This window comes from Dermacentor silvarum, chromosome 1 (genome assembly GCF_013339745.2).
Source record: "Dermacentor silvarum isolate Dsil-2018 chromosome 1, BIME_Dsil_1.4, whole genome shotgun sequence".
In the NCBI taxonomy this organism is placed as follows: domain Eukaryota; kingdom Metazoa; phylum Arthropoda; class Arachnida; order Ixodida; family Ixodidae; genus Dermacentor; species Dermacentor silvarum.
This window is the reverse complement of record NC_051154.1, coordinates 158,867,038-158,887,190: the sequence shown is the minus strand read 5'-3', so window position 1 is coordinate 158,887,190 and position 20,153 is coordinate 158,867,038. Positions and strand designations below refer to the sequence as shown.

Below are 20,153 nucleotides of genomic sequence, written 5' to 3'. Positions count from 1 at the left end.
TACAGTGCGAACCACGTGACGCTTGGAAAGAGGGAGAGCAGATAGCAACACGGTCACTGACAGGCTCGCACAAGAAACCTCTTCTTGCTCCCATTTTATTGCCAACACAACCCTACAAACCCACCAACAGATGCTTCACGTAATGCAGTATATGCAATGACCGATGCTTTCATCTGCGTTCCTAACCTTTCGTGCTACTAAGACCGCCGTTAATCGAATTCATTTCGAACGCTGGCGCGGGAAATATGTCGCGCGTCCATTGCGACGGTTACTGAGCCTACGTCGGCACGCTTCATCGCTCTCGTTTGCGACGAGTTCACGAAAGGAGCATTTCCAAGAAGGGGATGCCCGCAAATGGTGTACATGAATAGCAGCGGGTGCAGAATGCGGTCAAGGTCCTTGAGACCCGTCCTCTTCGGAGGAGCGGACCTCTCGCCAAAGCTAACCTTGATCACAACGGGCTGCGGACGATTCCCTTTGGCTCCTGACTGTGTGTGTGTGCGTGTTTGTGCGAGCGCATACCTCTTCCTTTTCTCGCTCCCTCTCTCTTCTGCTCACCCTCGTTGAGCGGCTTTTACGAATTCGCTTCCTGTTTCCTCGTATTCCTCCTGAGGCGCTCCTTCGGAACCAGTTGCGCGGACTTCGTCGATTAACGGCAGCGTATACCTCCGGCGCGTTTGTGTAACGCCACTCGCACGTAACAGCCCGGAGGGCCCTCCGTCCCGTTGATGTCGCTGTCATGCCCACTTTGGCGTGCACGCGACGGCCGGGCTGAGTGGTGCCACACAGGTCCCTTGTCTCGTGCAGCCCTGCCTCTTCGCGCTTGGGTGACGCAACGCGCCTTACCTATACAGCGAGGCTTTGAAAAAGGGGGCGTAGTAATTTATTTCGGCATGAACTGATGAAAAAAAGAGAGCGCCGCTCCCTGCATATCAGCCGCGGGTGGATCTGGCGGCATAATGTGGGCACATCCTCCTTTTGCGGGCGTTTATCGCACCCCATTGAGCGTCGAGAGGCGCATACTCTGGACCGGTCGGTCATGGTAATGGCGCTGATTCCGACGTGACGGCCAGACTTTGCCGCGAGGAATCCACCATGAAAGAACGAAAGAACCTCTACTCCCTGTCACAGCTGAGCAGTCTGTCGCAACCTTGTGCCTGTGTGTTTTGTTGTCTTGCCATGATGATAGTATATATGCACAGAACATACAGTTAAGTCACCTATTGCGGTTATGGGCGCTCTTTCGCGCCCTGCCTTCGCTTGTAGGAGAAAGCAGTTTCACTCTGAATGAACAGCAGTAGTGATTCGTATATGTGAATGACCATAAGATTAAGAAGTGCAGTGGTCAAAATACCGTCACTGCTGCTCAATTGTATGTAATTATTATTCACGGCTGTGTATTGGTTCGTGTTAAACAGCTTCGTGGGGCATTTGCGCGGCTTGAAGTAGACTTGTCATGCCATTTTTTCTTTCTTTGCTAATCGTTTACAAATGCCTGCATTGCGAGGCTTCAGTGTTTGCGTCCCTCCCCTTGCATGCCTGACTTCGTTCACTCGGCGTGCTCGGCCCAGACGAGAGGCGCGTACGGCCTCTGCTGCTGCAGAGGCGTGCCCGAATCGCAGCGGGTCGCTTTCGCCTCGCTGCCCACTCAGAGCGGAGCAAGTCGTGTCTCCTAGTTTGTTTTTCGACAAGCAAGGAGTGCCTAACACTAAGCGCCTCGGAAACAGTGTCTGAGGTATATGATACATCGTCATATCAATGACTCCATCTTGGGCGAATAATGCATACATGACCGCCATAAAAAGCGTTTTTTCTTTCTTTCTTTCTTTCTTTCTTTCTTTCTTTCTTTCTTTCTTTCTTTCTTCTTTCTTTCTTTCTTTCTTTCTTTCTTTCTGCCAACACATGCAACCTGCACGAAATCGAAGCGTGCACTATACAAGACCTCTGCAACTTCCGTTACCGAATCGTAGCCAGAGGCAGTGCGCTGGAGACACGAGGATACCGAGATTTCTCAGGCCTTTCTTGAAAATCGACATGTTAGCAATACAGACATACTTACACAAGAGAAACTAAAGACTCGAACTGGCAACTTATCGCTGTTGTTACATTGCCCCTCAGTATAGCGCCACCGAATGTAAGCGAGGATTCCATTCACCCGTGTTTATTCGCAAATTGTGTCGTATATCGACTGAATCATTCGGCTCTGGTGTTCTTCAGGATTGGTTGGTTGGTCCAAAATTAAACGGCGCAACACACCATGGGGCCCCCTAGATGGCCACTGGGAGCTGTTGCTCCTACGCGGCCTCCCCAGACCCGGGCCTACCAATCGCCGGATTTCAAATAAAGTTATCTCACTCAACACACCATGGGCAATATAGACCAAACGTAGGGTGGTGGTATAGGGACAACATAATAATTAAAACAATTTGAGAAAAATAAAATGTTAGGAATGAAAACAAGTGCGGTAAGGACCATCCCAGAACTAGCTGCCGGAAGTCTTTTTTTTTGTTATTTATTGGCTGCGTATACTAGCTTTCTTCCTCGCCGCACAAATATTTATTTTGTCGTGTAGCTGAATAAGCCTATATTACCATAGCAGGCCGAGTGCGGCGCATGCGGCGAACGAACTGTTTCTTAATTTTCCACGGAAGCCTTGACTCGGGCACCTAATTGCACTAAACGCTTTTGCGGAAACTTTCGTTTTACTTTTCGTGAGCTGCGCTGCGTCGATTGAAGGAGAGGCGATGAAAAAGCCTGTGACGCTGGCCTACCTTGACCTGCGCTTCTAGCGCCAACTCATCGCGTCAATTCGAAGCACGACGAGTAATGCCTGTTGACACCTCGCTCACTGTCGAGGGAAACTCGCCTCCTCTCAGGGTCTTCTAAGTTCACGCTAGAATGTGTTGTTGGCATCTGTTATGAGAAATATGTTGGAAGTTAGCACTGTGTGTCGTCTCGTGTGCCTTCCGTGTCGTGTGCCTGCGCTACGAAGATGACCTGTACCAACAGGCCCATATGCCACTCCCATCGACTTGACGATACAGAGACCGCCAACGTTCGTGCCCTGAACGGAAACGCAAGGGCGGATTCGAGAACAATAATTGTGGAGAGTGTCCCACGAATAAAGACACAACATACGTGTTGCGGGAGATCAAAATCGATGAGAGATCCCACGGATACGTTTAAGCAGCGTTGACTTTACACGATTAACCCTCTCTCGAAGATACTCAGATGCATATATAAGGAGGCCACAAAGGGGAAAGCGAGCGCCTTACTTTGGCGTGCTTCACCGGAGCCCCCACCGAGCAAGGTGTTGTGCGGGCGCCTGCCTATCAGAGCGGTGCAGCTACTCAGCCCAGCAGCCACCCTCGCCCGGGTTGCGTGCGCGGGTGATCCCGATGACAACCGATGCGGCGCGGGTGAAATTGCGCCCGGAGGCAGCTGCAGCGAGGAGTCGCTTGATTCGAGCGATGTGCATCAACGAGCGCTTATTAATCAGCCGCCCGCCAAGCGCGGCTGCCGCTGGATGAGAGCAGCGACGGTGCGAATGGAAAGTATAGACTGGCAACACAAAACGCGACGAAGGCGCGCCACATCGGCTGCCGCTCTCAGAGGGACGCTAAAAGCAAGGCACTAAATCTCTTTGGACGGATAAGGCGTTGTTTGAAACAACTGTTTGCCGTTAATTTCGAAATAATAGGTTGGGCATTAGGAGGGAAAATGAAGGTCAAAGTTTTACGTTTTGAATTTCGCGCCGAATCCCCAACGCCGGTACCTCACTGTAACGTCGCGGATTTCAATATATATATATATATATATATATATATATATATATATATATATATATATATATATATATATATATATATATATATATTGCCGTGCGACCAGCCGTTCGAGGCACTTTGCGTGTATTCGCGGGCATCTTTCACGCTCGGCAAAACGCTTTTATGTAGCACGTATTGAGCAACAGAAAGCTGTATCGGGAGTTTCTCATATCGCTCTACAATTTTCTCATGAGACTTTTAATCTAATTATAATAATTGTGAAGCTGCTTAATTAATACTAATTATGTAATTAGGCGGAATGTAAAAAATAGTATGAGTATCTCCAAGCGACGGCGAACAACGTTACCTTGGTTCTGTCCTGGTACGTAGAATTTGCATATTTTTAATGTTTGGCTAAAGTTAAGTGAAACACCCTGCATAGTGTCCCTTTAAGCAGTTGATAAGTATATGTATACTCGTGTGCTGGTTGCTGAGAGATCCGCATCAGGCGCAGATTACGCTTTCACGCGGCCCGAACGACACAGCGTGCATAAGGCTCGCATGCCACATGTGCGCTTCTGGGCCCTTTTCATCACCCTATATACAGTCACAAAAAAAAAAAAAAAAGTTGTTACGCTAAAACTGATCCTAGCAGTCGACGCCAGCTATTTGTGATGTAGGAAGTATTGTTACAGAAGACGACGGCCGGCCCAATGGCAAACAGCACTTTCGAACGAAAAGCTTTGTGAATTTGGTCCTTGGTTCGCTGGCGCTGTGCGGACGCGCTTTGAGATCTACTCCGTCCGAAGCTGTCTATACAGGATGTCCCACGTAACTTGTGGCAAAATTTAAAAATATGCGAGTGCCACGTAGCTGGACAGAACCAAGGTAATGTTGTTTGCCGTCGCTTGGAGCCAGTCAGACAATTTTTGTGTGTTTTGTCTATTTACGTAATTAGTTATTATTAACTAATCAAGTTCTCAAATAATATAATCAGAGCAAAATTATCAATAAGAAAATTGTAGGCCATCATGAAAAATTTCGGATCCATCTTTCTGTTGCTCAATGAGTCAATACGTGCTACATAAAAAAATTAGCGTAGCTTGCACTGGAGGCGCAATGCTAAAGAGACAGCGGAGCTGATGGGCACCTAGCTAGTCCTGGCTTTTGGGCTAGGCTAAGCACTACCAAGTCATCGCTAGCATTTTCCGGAATTTAATGATTATTGATCGATTATCAATTAGCTATTGATTGGCTATTGATTACAGACTAAGCTTATAGTATGGTCCAAACCATGCTTATCTAGACTTAGTCAGGCTCAGCTTCGCTACTTCACAGGGGTATGTGCCATTGCGCTTGAACCCTTTCTGCACTACCGCCAAGATCGGCCCACATTTTTTCCGACGCATCACGGACTTACGGCCGGCTTAAACAGCTCCGCTAATTAAAGTCTTTCCCTTTTCTTCTTTTTTTTTTTCAAGCCTGAAAAAAGCTCGCTAAAGCAAGTACAAAGTGCATTTCGTGTTTTGCAGGCTTTCTATAACGCTTGGGAAAAAAAAAAAAGCTTTATGTAGCACGTATTGAGCAACAGAAAGATGGATCGGGAATTTTTCATGATAGCCTACAATTTTCTTATGACAATGTTGCTGTGATTATAATATTTGAGTACATACGCACACGCACACACGCACACGCGCGCGCGCCCACACACACACACACACACACACACACACACACACACACACACACACACACACACACACACACACACACACACACACACACACACACACACACACACACACACACACACACACACACACACACACACACACACACACACACACACACGCACCCACACGCACACGCACCCTACGTGGCACTCGCATATTTTTAAATTTTGGCACTAGTTACGTGGGACACCCTCATACGAAGGCGCACTATACTTTAAGGCCTTCTGGGCTCTGTTCAATCAGATGTCTATAAAATATGCGAACATGTGCGAATGTATCCTCCGTGTGTAGACATTATTATTTCTGAGATGGCCAGACATGTATGTATATATATATATATATATATATATATATATATATATATATATATAGGGTGCAGAGCTATAAGGAGTTTCTCAGTCAATCGATATACCGGCTGGCCCGCCGCTGCATCAGATTTGTGCTCGGCGTATAGCTAGCGCACTACACCTTTAGCACAAGCGGGACAGGTGAAATAAGCTGTACAAACGAGCTTAGGTGCATCACCTTTGCTGACAACTTTCAGACAACGGCGCACACACGTATCGCTTACGTTCCCTGAAAACGTGACCGCCGGACTTGACGCGAAATGAGGCAACTTTGTTGCATTTTGCGTTTTAGTTGTTATCGATATTATGGGGCGTTTTGGAAGGCAGCGCGCGCACACACACGCACACACGCATGCACAGCTACGCTGCGACGTGCAGCGGCCACTAACTCACTCACTCACCCTGACACATACATTTCACAAAACTGACGATGTTTACTGTTTGTTTTTATATTTTTAGATCACATAAGTTACCACTATAAAGGAAATTAGCAAGATTGCTAGAGGAATGAACTATCGATTGAAAGTGATAACATGCAAGAAAACCTACATTCAGTAGGAAGCAAGTGAGGAAAAAAACAATAATTTAAGAGCAAAGAAGCCACGACCGTACCTTGGAAAACGAACTTCGGCTCAGTGCCATTCACTTCGGTAGGTTGATAAGCGAAATGTTTCCCATGTAGTATATGCAAGAATAGTTTAAAAAAAATAGAACGGCGTCTTTGACAGAAGACAACGAAGGCCTGTTTCCGGAGGCGCGCGCGAGACAATGAGTGCTACTTGCGTTATCATTTCGCGGTCTATTCTTTTATCTTACTTTACTGCGCGAAAGTGCCCCGCCCCGCTCACGGCTAATCCTGAACACGCCCGATATCGTCCGAAGGCGGGGGCCTGCGCGTTTCTTTTCTTTTTCTCTTATTTTTTTCTGGACTTATTAACCGTGAGTGCACGCGCCCTATAAGGTGGCGGTCCCACTCCGGCGGCACAAGCCCCCCGTTTTCAGTACTGTTGAAGCAACCGTGGCGGCTCTTCTACTTAAGATATAAAGTTGTCGTATATACCCTAAAAAAGCTTAATTCTTGTAGATTCCAACTATATATAATATAAAGAAATTTATTAATGCGATTTAGAAATAAATGTTCAAGAACAAGCATGAGATACATGGTTTTTGCGAACTGTGTCTTAGTTGTGACCATATTTAGAAGAAACTGCCGCGTTTACTGCATTGCGGCTTGCTCAGTAGCTTTAGGACATATTTATGTATTTCCCAGACGCAGCAAAATAATGTTGAATTTTTACTTTTTGGATAATTTGCTTTTGAAGATTGCCAAAATATCGCAACTTGTGGTATAAACAGCCCGGCAACTACACGCTCAAGGAAGCTAAATTTCGGATAACTTAGAGTTCAAGGGATTTCTATTTAGGACGAAAAATCTCATTCATGTACCTTTATTAGTTTTAAACCGCACCTTCGTAGCTTTAGTACCTTCCCGCAAAAATGGGCAAAAGTAGAACCAGAATTCTAAATATTGCTTAATTTTGGTCGCATTATTAGGAAAACTAATAAAAGTACATGAATTAATTTTTGCGTCCTAAATGGAAATCCCTTGAACTCTAGTTATTCAAAATTTAGCTTTCTTGAGCGTGTAGTTGTCGGGCTGTTTACAACAGAAGTTGCGATATTTTGGCAATCTTCAAAAGCAAATTATCCAAAAAGTAAAAATTCAACATTATTTTGCTGCGCCTAGGAAATAGATAAATATGTCCTAAAGATACACAGCAAGCCGCAATGCAGTAAACACGGTACTTTCTTCTAAATATGGCCACAACTGTCAAAACCATGGCAAACATGGCAAAAACCATGTATCTCATGCTTGTTCTTGAACATTTATTTCTAAATCATATTAATCAATTTCTTTATATTATATATACTTAGAATCCACAAGAATTAAACTTTTTATGTTATATACGGCAACTTTATATCTTAAGTAGAAGAGCCGCCACGGTTGCTCCAACAGTACTGAAAACGGGGGGCTCGTGCCGTCGGAGTGGCACCGCCGCCTTAAGGAGTGCCCGTAGCGTCGCTTAGCTTAATTTACGCTTGGTTCCCGCTGCATTTCGAAGCTCTCTTTAAACTTGTGCCACAAGATTATGCGCCTGCACGAGCGTCCTTACTCCATTTACGATGCATCTCATTCGGAACGAGAATTGTTCAAGGCGTTCCTCAGGCATATCTCCTCGAGGCGCATATCTGACGCACAAAGCAGAAAGGACGGAGACCCATTTTGCTGCGATTCACACGCAGAGAGCTTTTTGCCGTTAAAAAGAAACAAAGAGAGAGGGGGCGAGGGTAAGTCGGAGATAAAACGAAAATCTCTGCAACGCGCTTGGGGCTGAAAACGCTGAACGTGCAGCGGTTGTCAAATGGACAAGCGCGCACTTTGAGCGAGCCTGCAGTGTTCCGTTTCCCTCGGCCTAGTCGTGCGCACGGTTTTGCGTGCATGTTGCCACGTTCCCTGCACTGCCCACTTTCTTTTTACGAGCAGACATGTTTTTCGCCTCTTTTGTTCTCTCTACTCCGCGTTGACCGTATACGTTCAAAACATTTATCGCTTCTAATCCCCCGCGCCCTTCGTATATCACGCGCTTCCTACCACGAACCAAGGTGGCGGGCTTCGCTTTACGGCTGCTCTAACTCAGCCTGAAACCTTGCACTTCTATACTCGCGAGATAATTCAATATTGCTCCTTTGACGGCCCGGTCTACCGCTTACTGGGTATTTGTAATTTGCTATCACCACTACATGTACTCGTGAACTGCGCTTGCATTCGTCGAACATTTTTGTTTGTTTGTTTGTTTGTTGTTTGTTTGTTTGTTTGTTTGTTTGTTTGTTTGTTTATTTGTTCGTTTGTTCGTCTGTTTGCGCTATTTAACTTTTCTCTTCACTCACGAAAAATGGCCGTTTCAGTTCACATAGCGAGATAAACCCCAAGTTGAGTCCCGTACAAGATCTATCGACAGTCATCATCCCTGTATACGTGGCGTCACTGCGTATAAAGTTCAGTTTGCGCTCATTGTAGAAATTATACATTCTCTTGGCAACCCATTGAGCAGATTTTCCGTGCCCTGCATACACACTGTGAACCAGTGAAGGCTTGCCCGTCGTACCTTCCAACGGTGCACTCTTGCGGCCGGATACGACTCAAAAGCAAGCTGCAAGTGTCTAGTATCATGTGTGCTTTGTAGCACTTCCGAACCAGTTGCTGCGAAGTAGTTGTTCCGATAAAGTAAACCAAGTCCTGTGCTTCAAAACTGCCTACACAGGCCCAATTCAAACTTGTTGGAGTGTTTTCTGTGGGTCAGTGCATGTCATTTTCTTTGGCTCATCCCAGGCAATTTCCTGTCCCTCATCGTTTTGGGCCTCTTCAATTAAAAATGAATTCAAGTGTCTGACGGTGCGATAGAACCTCGGCCTCCCAGCACGCTTCTCTGCTCTAACAATTAGGCAAATTATACTTTTCTTGTGCAAACACATATATCACGCATATGGCACGTGCGCACGCGCCAGTTTCGAATCGGTCACAGGCCCGAGAATGAAACGCGCGATGGACAGTCAATCAATCACGTCGCGTACATGAGCAAGTGGGTTATAAAAGCGAGGGCGGGCCAGTTTCTTCCGTTTTTCCCTCGTGGCTGTTTGCACTTTGTGACACTGCGTTATAGACTTAACCGCCTTCGTGATCGGCCCAAGTCGTAACGAAACATGTAAACGTTCCTTCGCGGCGTGCAAAAAATCAGTCTTAGTGGCATCGCCGTCATACTAACGTACTCACCGTCGTCGTCTTCTTGCTGCTGTTGTGACGCACTCGCTCGCGTCACACACGAAATTACTTGACGTACACCGAAACGGTGGTCCATCTGGTAACGCTTTGCAGATCCCCAAACGCTTTGCAGATTCCCAAACTTTTATGTGCTCGCGTCTGTGTTTCAATCACTTTCTCGCACATGGTCGAAGAAAGCGTTTAAGTTATACTTCGAATGCATGTGGCTGTTGCTAGTCGTTGTTTCTTAAACGCGCAGTATTGAAGACGGGTTGAAGGCGACTGAATCGCGCAGATACCTTCTCCTTAGTGGTAAAAGCTATATTTTAGGCGTTGCTGGAATATATGCGCCAAAAGAAAGTATTTTTAAAATCACTTCATTTCCAGAGAGAGGGAGAAAAGATTCAATGAAAGGCAGGGAGGCTAACTAGAGGTAGTTCCAGTTGGCTGCCCTGCACGGGGGAGGGAGTAGGAGGATAAAAAGAGAAAGAGAGACGACCACACGGTAGGGGGCGGCCTTCTTAATGTCTATCGCGAAGCCCCGTAGACCACAGGAATCTTAGTAGTGCGAATAAGGCCTCCTGCGCGAATGTTCTTTGGGAGCACTGGCCTAGAGCTTTCAATTCTGATAGTGGTGAGTGGACGATTGTCCAATTGGTCCATCACTCTGCACATCACTTGCCTTTCGGCGCTATAGCGCGGGCAGACACAGATAATGTGCGCGAGCGTCTCTTTACAGCTACATGTGTCGCACGTGAGGCGGTTGGCCATTCCAATGAGGAAGACATAAGAGTTAGTAAATGCTACGCCTAGCCACAGACGGTACAGCATGGTCGGTTCACGTCGTGGTAACCCACAATTCATTTCCAGAGCTTGCAATATAGTGGTAATCCAGACGCAGCATAGAAATGGCTAAAGTAGCAACCTACAGTGCCTGGTGAATTGAACAAGAGAAATGTAAACGCCTCTGCGTGCGCCTTGCTCATATTATAATTTTGCTTTCATGAACGTTGCTATATGTGTATAGGTAATTTGGCATCTCTGAAAACTAAATGAACTATCCAATTTACGCGCATGGCTGCGGACTATTATTTCGCGATGACAGTCGCTAACTAGGGGAACAAATGGTAACACCCTCTCCACCACTTCTTCCATCTTCTTTTATACTTTTCGATATATAGTATAGGTCTTTACCTGGCGAAATTTCAACATCCATCGACATCCTTCGCCTTCGCATGGTAGACGACATTCAGAGTCGGAGCATGGTTAAGTTGCGCAATATATAGTATATTTACCTTTTGTTTGTCACCCGCCGTGGTTGCTCAGTGGCTATGGTGTTGCGCTGCTGAGCACGAGGTCGCGGGATCGAATCTCGGCCACGGCGGCCGCATTTCGATGGGGGCGAAATGCGAAAACACCCGTGTGCTTAGATTTAGGTGCACGTTAAAGAACCCCAGGTGGTCCAAATTTCCGGAGTCCCCCACTACGGCGTGCCTCATAATCAGAACTGGTTTTGGCACGTAAAACCCCATAATTTAATTTTTTTAACCTTTTGTTTGTCAACATGCGATCAACAGAAAAGGGGGAGTGAGTGCTTGGATTTGCATTAAGTTAGCGTTAATACGGTGTAACATGCTCGGACCAAAATGTATCAAGCTGGTTAGGGGCGCGATCTTGTACGCGTTCCAAAATGGAACGGAGGCGTTCCGTTCCATCGAGCCGCACACGATTGGCCAATTTCAACCGCGACGTTCAAATTGACCAATCGTGTGCGGATCGATGGAACGGAACGCCTCCGTTCCATTTTGGAACGCGTACAAGATCGCGCCCCAGATCTGTGGCAACAGCACCTCTCTGCGGCGCGCAAGCGTATACGTTTTGCGCAATACAGGAAAAATATTGGTTGATGATACTGAGCGAGTAGAGGCATACCGAGACTAAAACAAGGTAAACAAATTAACTCGCCAAACGTTGCGCATAATTGACACTGTAATGAAAGTCTCAATCGGGCATTGATCTCGCCTGTCGAGTGTTCGTTTGGCGCGGGCAGCTCGCTTCAAAGTCTCTGTTGGGCGGTGCGGGTTTTGTGCGTATACTTGTGCGTATACTTGCGTGTATACATAACGTGTGTGTGTGTGTTGTGTACGCAGTTATTCGGCATGATCTGCCTGGGCTGTGCCTCCCCGGCGCTGATCGGCTACGCCCGGTTCTTCCTGTTCGTGGCGGCGCTCTGCTACATCGTCACGGTCCTGCTGTGTATCATCTACGTGCTGGGCGTCAACACGGCCCTGTCGGCACTGCCCTGGCTGTTGGGCGTGAGTACACATCCACCCGCGTGGGGCCGCGACTGCGTCTTGTAGCCTTTCCAGCAGCGTTCTTATATTGGCGCAAAGAGGCACTGACAAACATGGAATTTTCGTGCCTCAGCACACTTAAGAACTGCCCGCGAGCGCGTAGTTAGCGTTTGAGTTCTGAGCTGACTCAGTGACAGTGCCGTGCTCATCTTGCTCAAAAGGTTTCAGGTTCGCTTGCCGGATACGGCGGCTCTTTAATTCCAATGGGGTACAGTGCAAGCCCGATTGCCAAATGCGTGATAGAGATACCCAGGTAACTGAAAGTATACCGCAGACTTCCGCTACGGCGTCTTACACGGCCCGGACGAAGCTTATGGACATAGAAACATCTATCTATCTATCTATCTATCTATCTATCTATCTATCTATCTATCTATCTATCTATCTATCTATCTATCTATCTATCTATCTATCTATCTATCTAATCTGTGCGTGCGTGTGTGTGTGTGTGTGTGTGTGTGTGTGTGTGTGTGTGTGTGTGTGTGTGTGTGTGTGTGTGTGTGTGTGTGTGTGTGTGTGTGTGTGTGTGTGTGTGTGTGTGTGTGTGTGTGGTCGGACCCCCTCATCAAACGACGAAATCATGTACCAACATAGAGGAGGCTATGGTACCAACTAGACCAACAGCAGATTCTCCTAATGTTACCGCCTTAGACCGGTGCATATAAATCTGGACGAAGCTTCCATACTGAGCCTTTCTTAGCTCCCTTACCCACTTCTCCAAATTAGCCTAGAGCCATCATTTAAATCTACTATTCTCTCTCTCTCTCTACATGTGTGTTTTAATTACCATGCATACTTTCTTGTAGGCTAAGGAAGCCCTTTCGGTGGAAGGTGGGAGCTGCAGTTATGACCGTCACTATTGTCACAAGGGTGACGGTCATAACTGCAGCTCCCACCTTCCAACGAAAGGGCTTCCTTGCCTACAAGAAAGTATGCATGGTAATTAAAACACACATGTACAGAGAGAGAGAGAGAGAGAGAATAATAGATTTAAATGATGGCTCTGTGTACTTCCTGTGGCATCAATGTCCTTATCCTTCCCGCTCCTCTCGAGAGTGCAGTTGAAACTTAAAGCGCAGCGCCTGTTCAGAGCTGCTGCGTTGCTCCTTCGCTCATGCGTGAAATAAGCAGAACGATTTCGACAACGCAATACGGTTGCGTGCACGAAAGAGCCACGTCGGACTACTCCATCACGTAGCATGTACACAATCTCATAGTTGCAGGAAAGTCCCTGAAGCGCGGACAGTGACCACGCGCGATTGTCGTGTGACAAAGTGCGGCTTACGAAATTGGGAAAGCACCCTGGAAACTGGCGTTTCTTGACATACGACGCTGAACAACACGTATTCAGGTCATTTGAAAGGAACCGTATGTCTTCAAGGCAAAACCAAGGACAACAGTGAATGTCCCAATGTGCATCGGCCCTTATAAGAGCTGTATATGATCTTTCACACGCAGTGAGTATAAGTGTCTGCATACTGTCGGTTTATGAAATCTACTTGCATTAATATTTGTAGCAGCTGCACCATGCTGCATGTAGTCAGGTTGTCGTGGTGTGCAAGTGTAACTCTGCGGTAGGGCAGGAAATGTGCCGTGTTATTAAATTAACACTGTACTAGCTACGTAAGAACCGTTGTCGTCTCCGAGATCGAGCCGGAGCACTAAATGGAACCCCGCCGGGCAGCTAGATAACTGCAATGATCACGAAGCCTGCGAGAGATGTATTCTTTACGGGATACTTCATCATTAGTCGGTAGGACACTGAGTGTTGTATTAATTAGACGAGACATTACTCACATATCGACACTGTACTCGTTCTTATCTAACAAACAACATTTATGCTAAACATTTGAGATACGTACTGCGAAACCGAAGCAACTAGGGGCAGCAGCCAGACTTTGTTTTTCAAAATGAATCTACGGATGATGCTGTTTAAGGCTCTTGACCGGGCTTCTGCGACCATGCAGTGCGAAAAGAGCAAAACAGTTCTCGAGCCATGTATTGCGATATTTGCCATCGAACATGTTATCAAGTGGCTCAGTTCTGCGCCCTCGTGTACTCTGAAACAATCATTGATGCAGCAGCCCGTCTGAACTATATGTACTGTTCTATACGCGACAGAAGTACCTAGCAGACGCTATAGCTAATACAGTTTACGGAGTGCAGTTTCTTTTCTTTGTTGCAAGTCTTTTGCGCTCAACCTTGTTTGGGCTGAACTTCGTTTGCCCAAGCAGCAAAGCTTACCACGCTTGCAAGGGACAGAAAAGACGACTTTCGCTTTGCATCGCTTAGCTATGTTTTTCATAGTGAGGGAAATCTTGCGTAAGGACTAACTGTAACGTTTTATGCTTGTCTGAGGGAGGCGGTGTTTCCGAGTAGCGTAATTTTCTAAGCGATGATTCTGCGACTGATGTTTGAACATTCAACGGATAGTCGGAGTCTGACAACCTCTTGGACTGGTCTTCTAGGCTTACGGCCATTTGTTGTGCACAAGAACTCATCATCCACCGTTCACGACCGGCCGACTCCGGTGATAACGTGGGCGCAGTGCGGCTCGGACCACTGACGAAACGCGATAAGGAATAGCATTGGAATATAATCGCTACATTTCCCCGGCGATTCTATTCCAATGCTATTCCTTATCGCGTTTCGTCAGTCAGAGCGGCGCTCCGCCTTCGTGATCACCGGGATCGCCTGGCCGTGAACGGTGGATGATAAGAAAGGCATAGAATCGAGCGGAAGGAATCCGTGAAGGACGTTGCAAAAGCAAGGGCCAAATTTACAAAGTTTTTCGTTCGTATAGTGCTGTTTGTCATTGGCCGCCTTCGCTAATGACAAACAGCATCACTATTGTCCGACATCACTATTGGTTGGCATTTGCCCTAAGAACAGTTTCAGCTCGTAAGGACTTTTTTGTGAATACAGTCTCAGCTGTTTACAATAGCTCGTTTTACTAGCTTAGAATGCACTGAATGAAGGGCAGGATTGGTGTGTTTTCACGCGGCTGCAGTGGTAGCATCAGTAGGTCTTGTCAGGTTGAAAGATGAGCTTTATGTAAAAAAACTCGATAGTTCCTACGGGTAGTTCATGAGATAGCACCAGTGAATTAAAATTATCTCCGAAAAAAGGCAATGCTGAGAGCGCGCGGCTGCGTGTCATCATGTCATTGATACACTTCTTACATACATAACGTTTCCCGCAATGTAAAGAACAGAGCTGAGCGACACAAACCAAAAGAGGTATTAATACTGCGCCTTGCAAGTTTGATAATCTCTTCCACTTGAGAAAACGAGGTAACATGCAAACAACGTGCAGCAAAAAAACACAAAGTGCACTTCGTAGGGCTGTATAAGACCGATACTTAGGTTAGCTTTTTTTAAATTTTTATTCATTTATTTTTTGATTCTGACAATACATTTCATGATTGCCATGGCGCTGGAGCTAAAGGCGAAGAAATATGTCTGACATAGTTCCTAGCGCCGTGGTAACACGGAGCACAGCCAGAGTTACAAAAAAGTAATAATAATAATTCAAACATTATACGTGGCCAACGGTACACGCTATACTTCGTATATAATAAGCAATCAAACAACATATCTTTAAGGTGCAGAGAATTAGCGATATAAACTTCAATATTGTGGTGCACTAGACTAGTGAACAGCATCATTTATACAAAATAATGAGTACACAAAAGCACTAGATTGTAAACAGTTCAGAAAATACAATTTTGATTGCCTCCTAAATGTGAATAAATATGAAGCTTGTATGATGTCAACTAATGAAGTATGTATATTTAGTAAATTAGGAAACGGCCATTTTTGGCAGGTTGCTAATTCTGCGGTAAATTTTACTTCTTCGTATCTTTAAAAAATGTGTGCTTCTAAAAGAATATGTAGTTGCGGAGCTGTATTTAGAAAAACGTTCTCACGGTCCGCTAAGAAGGCGACTTCAGACAATCTTTGTTCATACAAAATATTAATGTTTAGTGTACAACCTTGTTTAAAATATGAAAAAGTATGTTCATACATAGCTAAATTATACATAAAACGAATACTATTTTTCTACATGGTATATAAATTTTGCAAGTTAGTTTTAAAAGTTACGCCCCACACAAGCAAGCACTATGAAGTCGGGATGTTAATCAGAAAAAAATATAGCTGACTCTCGAGTTTCAGAGGTAATAATGCAAGATACCTGTTTAACACACCAAGTAATTGTGCAATATTACGTTTAGGAAAATTAACGTCATCTGTCCAATGCAAGTTTTAATGAAAGACAACGCCGAGAAACTTGTGTTCTGAAACCCTCTCCAAGAAACGAGTTTGAAATATAATTACACCGTCAAGAAGAACTGGCTTATTAATTGGAGCAAATATCGTGTACTTTGTCTTATTAACATTTAAAGACAGTTGGTTAGCAGTCAGCCATTGCGAAAGGTTATTTAGCCACCTATAAACAATCGGAAACAACGATGAACCGTTGCGTGATGAAAAAACAAATAAATAAAAAGACGTTCGTGTCACCTGCATTTTAATTAAATTCTGGAATTTTACGTGCAAAAACTACGATCTCATTATGAGACACGCCGTAGTGGGGGGCTCCGGATTGATTATTACCACGAAGGTTTCTTTAACGTGCACCCAATGCATAGTACACGGGCGCTGTTGCATTTCGCCCCCATCGAAATGCGGCCGCCGCGCCCAGGATTTGATCCCGCGACCTCGTGCTTAGCAGCGCAATGCCACTAAGCAACCACGGCGAGTCATCTGCATATAATAATATGTCAAGCGTTTCACGGATATTTACCATATCATTTATGTAAAGTATGAAAAGTGTAGAGCCCAATATTGAGCCTTAAGGAACTCCATATTCTATCGGTGACAAATCAGACTTTTAACACTATCTCCATCCACAAATTGAAAGCGATTATGAAAATAGCTATATAATAAATCAATTGTGCACGGCCTCTCATTCAATATCGTGGTAATTTCAAAAAAAAAGTATGTTCTGTTTAATAGAATCGAAAGCTTTGCTAAAGTCTAAAAAATTCCTATCGTGTATTTCTGATTTGCCTTGTGCAAACAATTTTGTCGCGGATATGTTCATTAAAGCTGATTCGGTAGATTTGCCTTTTTGGAATCAGTACTAATTCGCTGATACTCAGTTCTATATAGTGACACTTAAATTTATCAAGGTACCCTCTTATTCTAGAGTTGAAATTTCTTTCATTGTTTTAAAAAAAACTTGGAGTAGAGAAATTGGTCGATAATTACAAATGCAATCAACAGCACCGCATTTGTATAGAAACGAGACCTTAGCAATGTTCATTTTGTCAGAAAATAAGCCAGCAGAGAACAGTGTTATAATGTGACAGAGAGCGGTACTTGTTAAGTCTGCGACTGCTTTGATTGGTACCGTCAAAACCGCAGGATTAATTGCTTTTTAATTGACAAATTATTTGAGAAATTTCACTCGGTGTAACAGGATGGAGCAAAATTGTACTGCCTTCGTTATTACTTACATAGCACAAAAAGTCTTGGACACATAAATAACGAAATGATCCCGGAGTGTAAAAAATGATGATTAAACTCACGACAAGGGCTTTACTACTGAAGACTTGCTCACCTAGTTTAATTTTCTGTGGGACACCAGTTTGGGTAGGCCGTAATAAAGTGTTTAATGTACGCCAACTTTTTTTCGGTTGAAATGCATATTGTAGTGTTAGTCAGAAACAAAGACAACACACTACGTACGTTTCTGTACAAAGACAACACCACTGTGTCAATATTTGAACGGCCGCGCAAACCTTTGAAATATGCATTAGCATTATTGTCTATTGGGGATCGCCATCATGGGGGAAAGAGCACGTAGGTCAAATGGGGCCGCTGCATCAATGACCGTTTCAGAGATCATTGAAGTAAAAGACGTGCGTGACTGCTGGCTCTCGCATTGTAAGTATTGTGGTAGTGAACCTATCTTTAGTGCTTGTATCGTCGTGAATAAGAACCATATGCTGGTAGCAAAATGAAATTATTTGGGGGCTATAGGTTCAGATTATGTTAGCACACCCAGGTTTCTGACAACAGAGTTGTCAGCTTTTACAAGTTAATGTAAGCATACAACTTATACGTGTCGATGCTCAAGTGTATAAATAAGTGCTTTCCCGCAACAGGCGCTGTTGAAAGTTAGCACTCTATTTTGTTTATTCTTCGTTCTTTGCTCGTGTACGTGTGCAATAGTAATTATCTTCAAAATGTCATACCAGCATGCCCAAGTGCTCACCACTGTAATGGCCCACGAACGTAATAACAAGTAGGGGCCAGCTGATACGGGGCAGAAATCTAGCGCCAGCGAAAGTTTGCATTATTTTTTTCGAAACCACTTTCTATTCCTCTTTGGTGGTGTCGTTGACGTCCATCCCCTTTGTAGGCGAAGGGCGACACTGGTGTTCATTTAGCGCAGTAAATGACCAAGCCGAAATGTAGGACGGTCCTCTTCCCGGTCTCTCTATTTTCCCTCCCCTGAGAGCTTTGCGCCCTTGGTGGCATTAAGCTGTCAACAACGTACATCCAATCACAAATCTTCGCTGCAACCCCTCTGCGACCCGAGGAGGCTCTAAGGAAGCGGCTACGGCTGAGCAACCGCACAGCCGGCAAGTAAAGAAATGAATGGGTTGTCAAGACAGCTCGTTTCTAACAAGGCAATATTAACCTGCGCCGTGCAATCGGCTCTTTGTTGACACGTGTCGAGCGGAGCTTCGCAGCCAGCGTCGCAAAGGCTGTTCGCTTCGAGGCGGTGTTGTTCCACATCATGGGATGTCCTTCATGGTCTACATCACTCAAGGCTTCGCTACCAACCACCGTGACAGTCGCCTATTGTTATCGGCCGTCTGCAGCGGCATAGTTTGCGCAACACTACAAGAATCATATGGCGTTCCTTATTCACCTCAGCAGCGCACATGGTTTTGACCTACAAAGCGGCATTTTTGATCTCCCAGAGTTGCAGCTCTGCGCCTGCATAATGCGAAGCAGTGTCGCCATAGCTGGCGCAATATTATGCGAAGCAAGTCTTGTGCCGTTTCGTGCGCTATCGATTGGAGTAAAGGCAGTTTTAGTACTTAGTACGTAATGGCGCTAGTTTTACATAGTTCGCATGTGCACAACGTAACACGAGCGGTACGTGATGCGCATCCGATTCTTGCGCACGTACATGGGGGGCCTCGCGCGCTGCTCTCGTTGTTCTCGTTTGTTCGGGACAGTGCGAGACTTGTTATCGCAAAATGGCGGCGTCAAAGGCGACCAGCAGGAGGCTCTATTTTTTGATTACGTATACAATTTGACTTTGCTGCGTGAAGTCAACGCGTAGCACCCATTTCAGGATCCTGCGCGGTGGGGAATCGACTGCCAGGTGCAGAACTCCAGTGAGGTGTTTTTGCGAGCGCACGTTCACAATCCGGCTGCTGTGCCGTAATATGGCTAAGTATTCGGCTAGCACGTTTGGATTGGCTTGGCTGCAGGCAACAAGCGCTTTTATTTTTATCTTTCAGATGGTGCAACAAGTTTACGTACGTTTACGTACGTGGGCACTCCCATGTACTATAAACCCTGTCATGACACGCGCTGCCACGTTCCTCAAATCGCTTGCGTGTTGCGTACGTATCGTGATGGCAAAGTACTAAAACTCTCTAATATTTCATATGCACGAGGGCAATCTCCTTTAGATAAAAATAAGAAGAATACGAATTTATTCAGTTATGACTAAATTTTTCTTATTAAAATTCTGTTGTTCTTCTGTTACGCAATGTTCTAATTGTTAGTGTTGCTTTTTAAAATTTGTTTTTGTTGTTTGTACTTACCATCACCCTCAGTGTGTGTTGCGACACCACGTACCCGAGCACATGAGGGTTGGACCATCCCGCGTGCAGCCGTGCGCGGCTTAGCCGTGTCTGGGGAAAGGGGAATCCTGGGGGTTGAGCTGATGCCGAGTGTTCGGACCTTTGAGGGCCCCCGTCGGAGGCAACACACCTCTTCGGCCTCTGCTTCACACAGACGGCACCTCCAGACTGACCCACCTGGAGGGAATCGGCAGTCGCCTTTTCCTGTCCCCCTCTTCAATCTTTTGTCTTTCTCTCT

At 45.5% G+C, this 20,153-nt stretch overlaps 1 protein-coding gene across 1 annotated transcript in view; it reads left to right on the top strand.

The window, feature by feature from the left end:
• Window positions 1-20,153, top strand: part of LOC119436291 (MARVEL domain-containing protein 1-like) — a 101,625-nt gene that overhangs the window by 64,532 nt on the left and 16,940 nt on the right. The window contains exon 3 of the mRNA XM_037703098.2: window positions 11,818-11,982. Within this exon, the coding sequence (XP_037559026.1) occupies window positions 11,818-11,982 (165 nt within the window). The remainder of the gene's footprint in view (window positions 1-11,817; window positions 11,983-20,153) is intronic.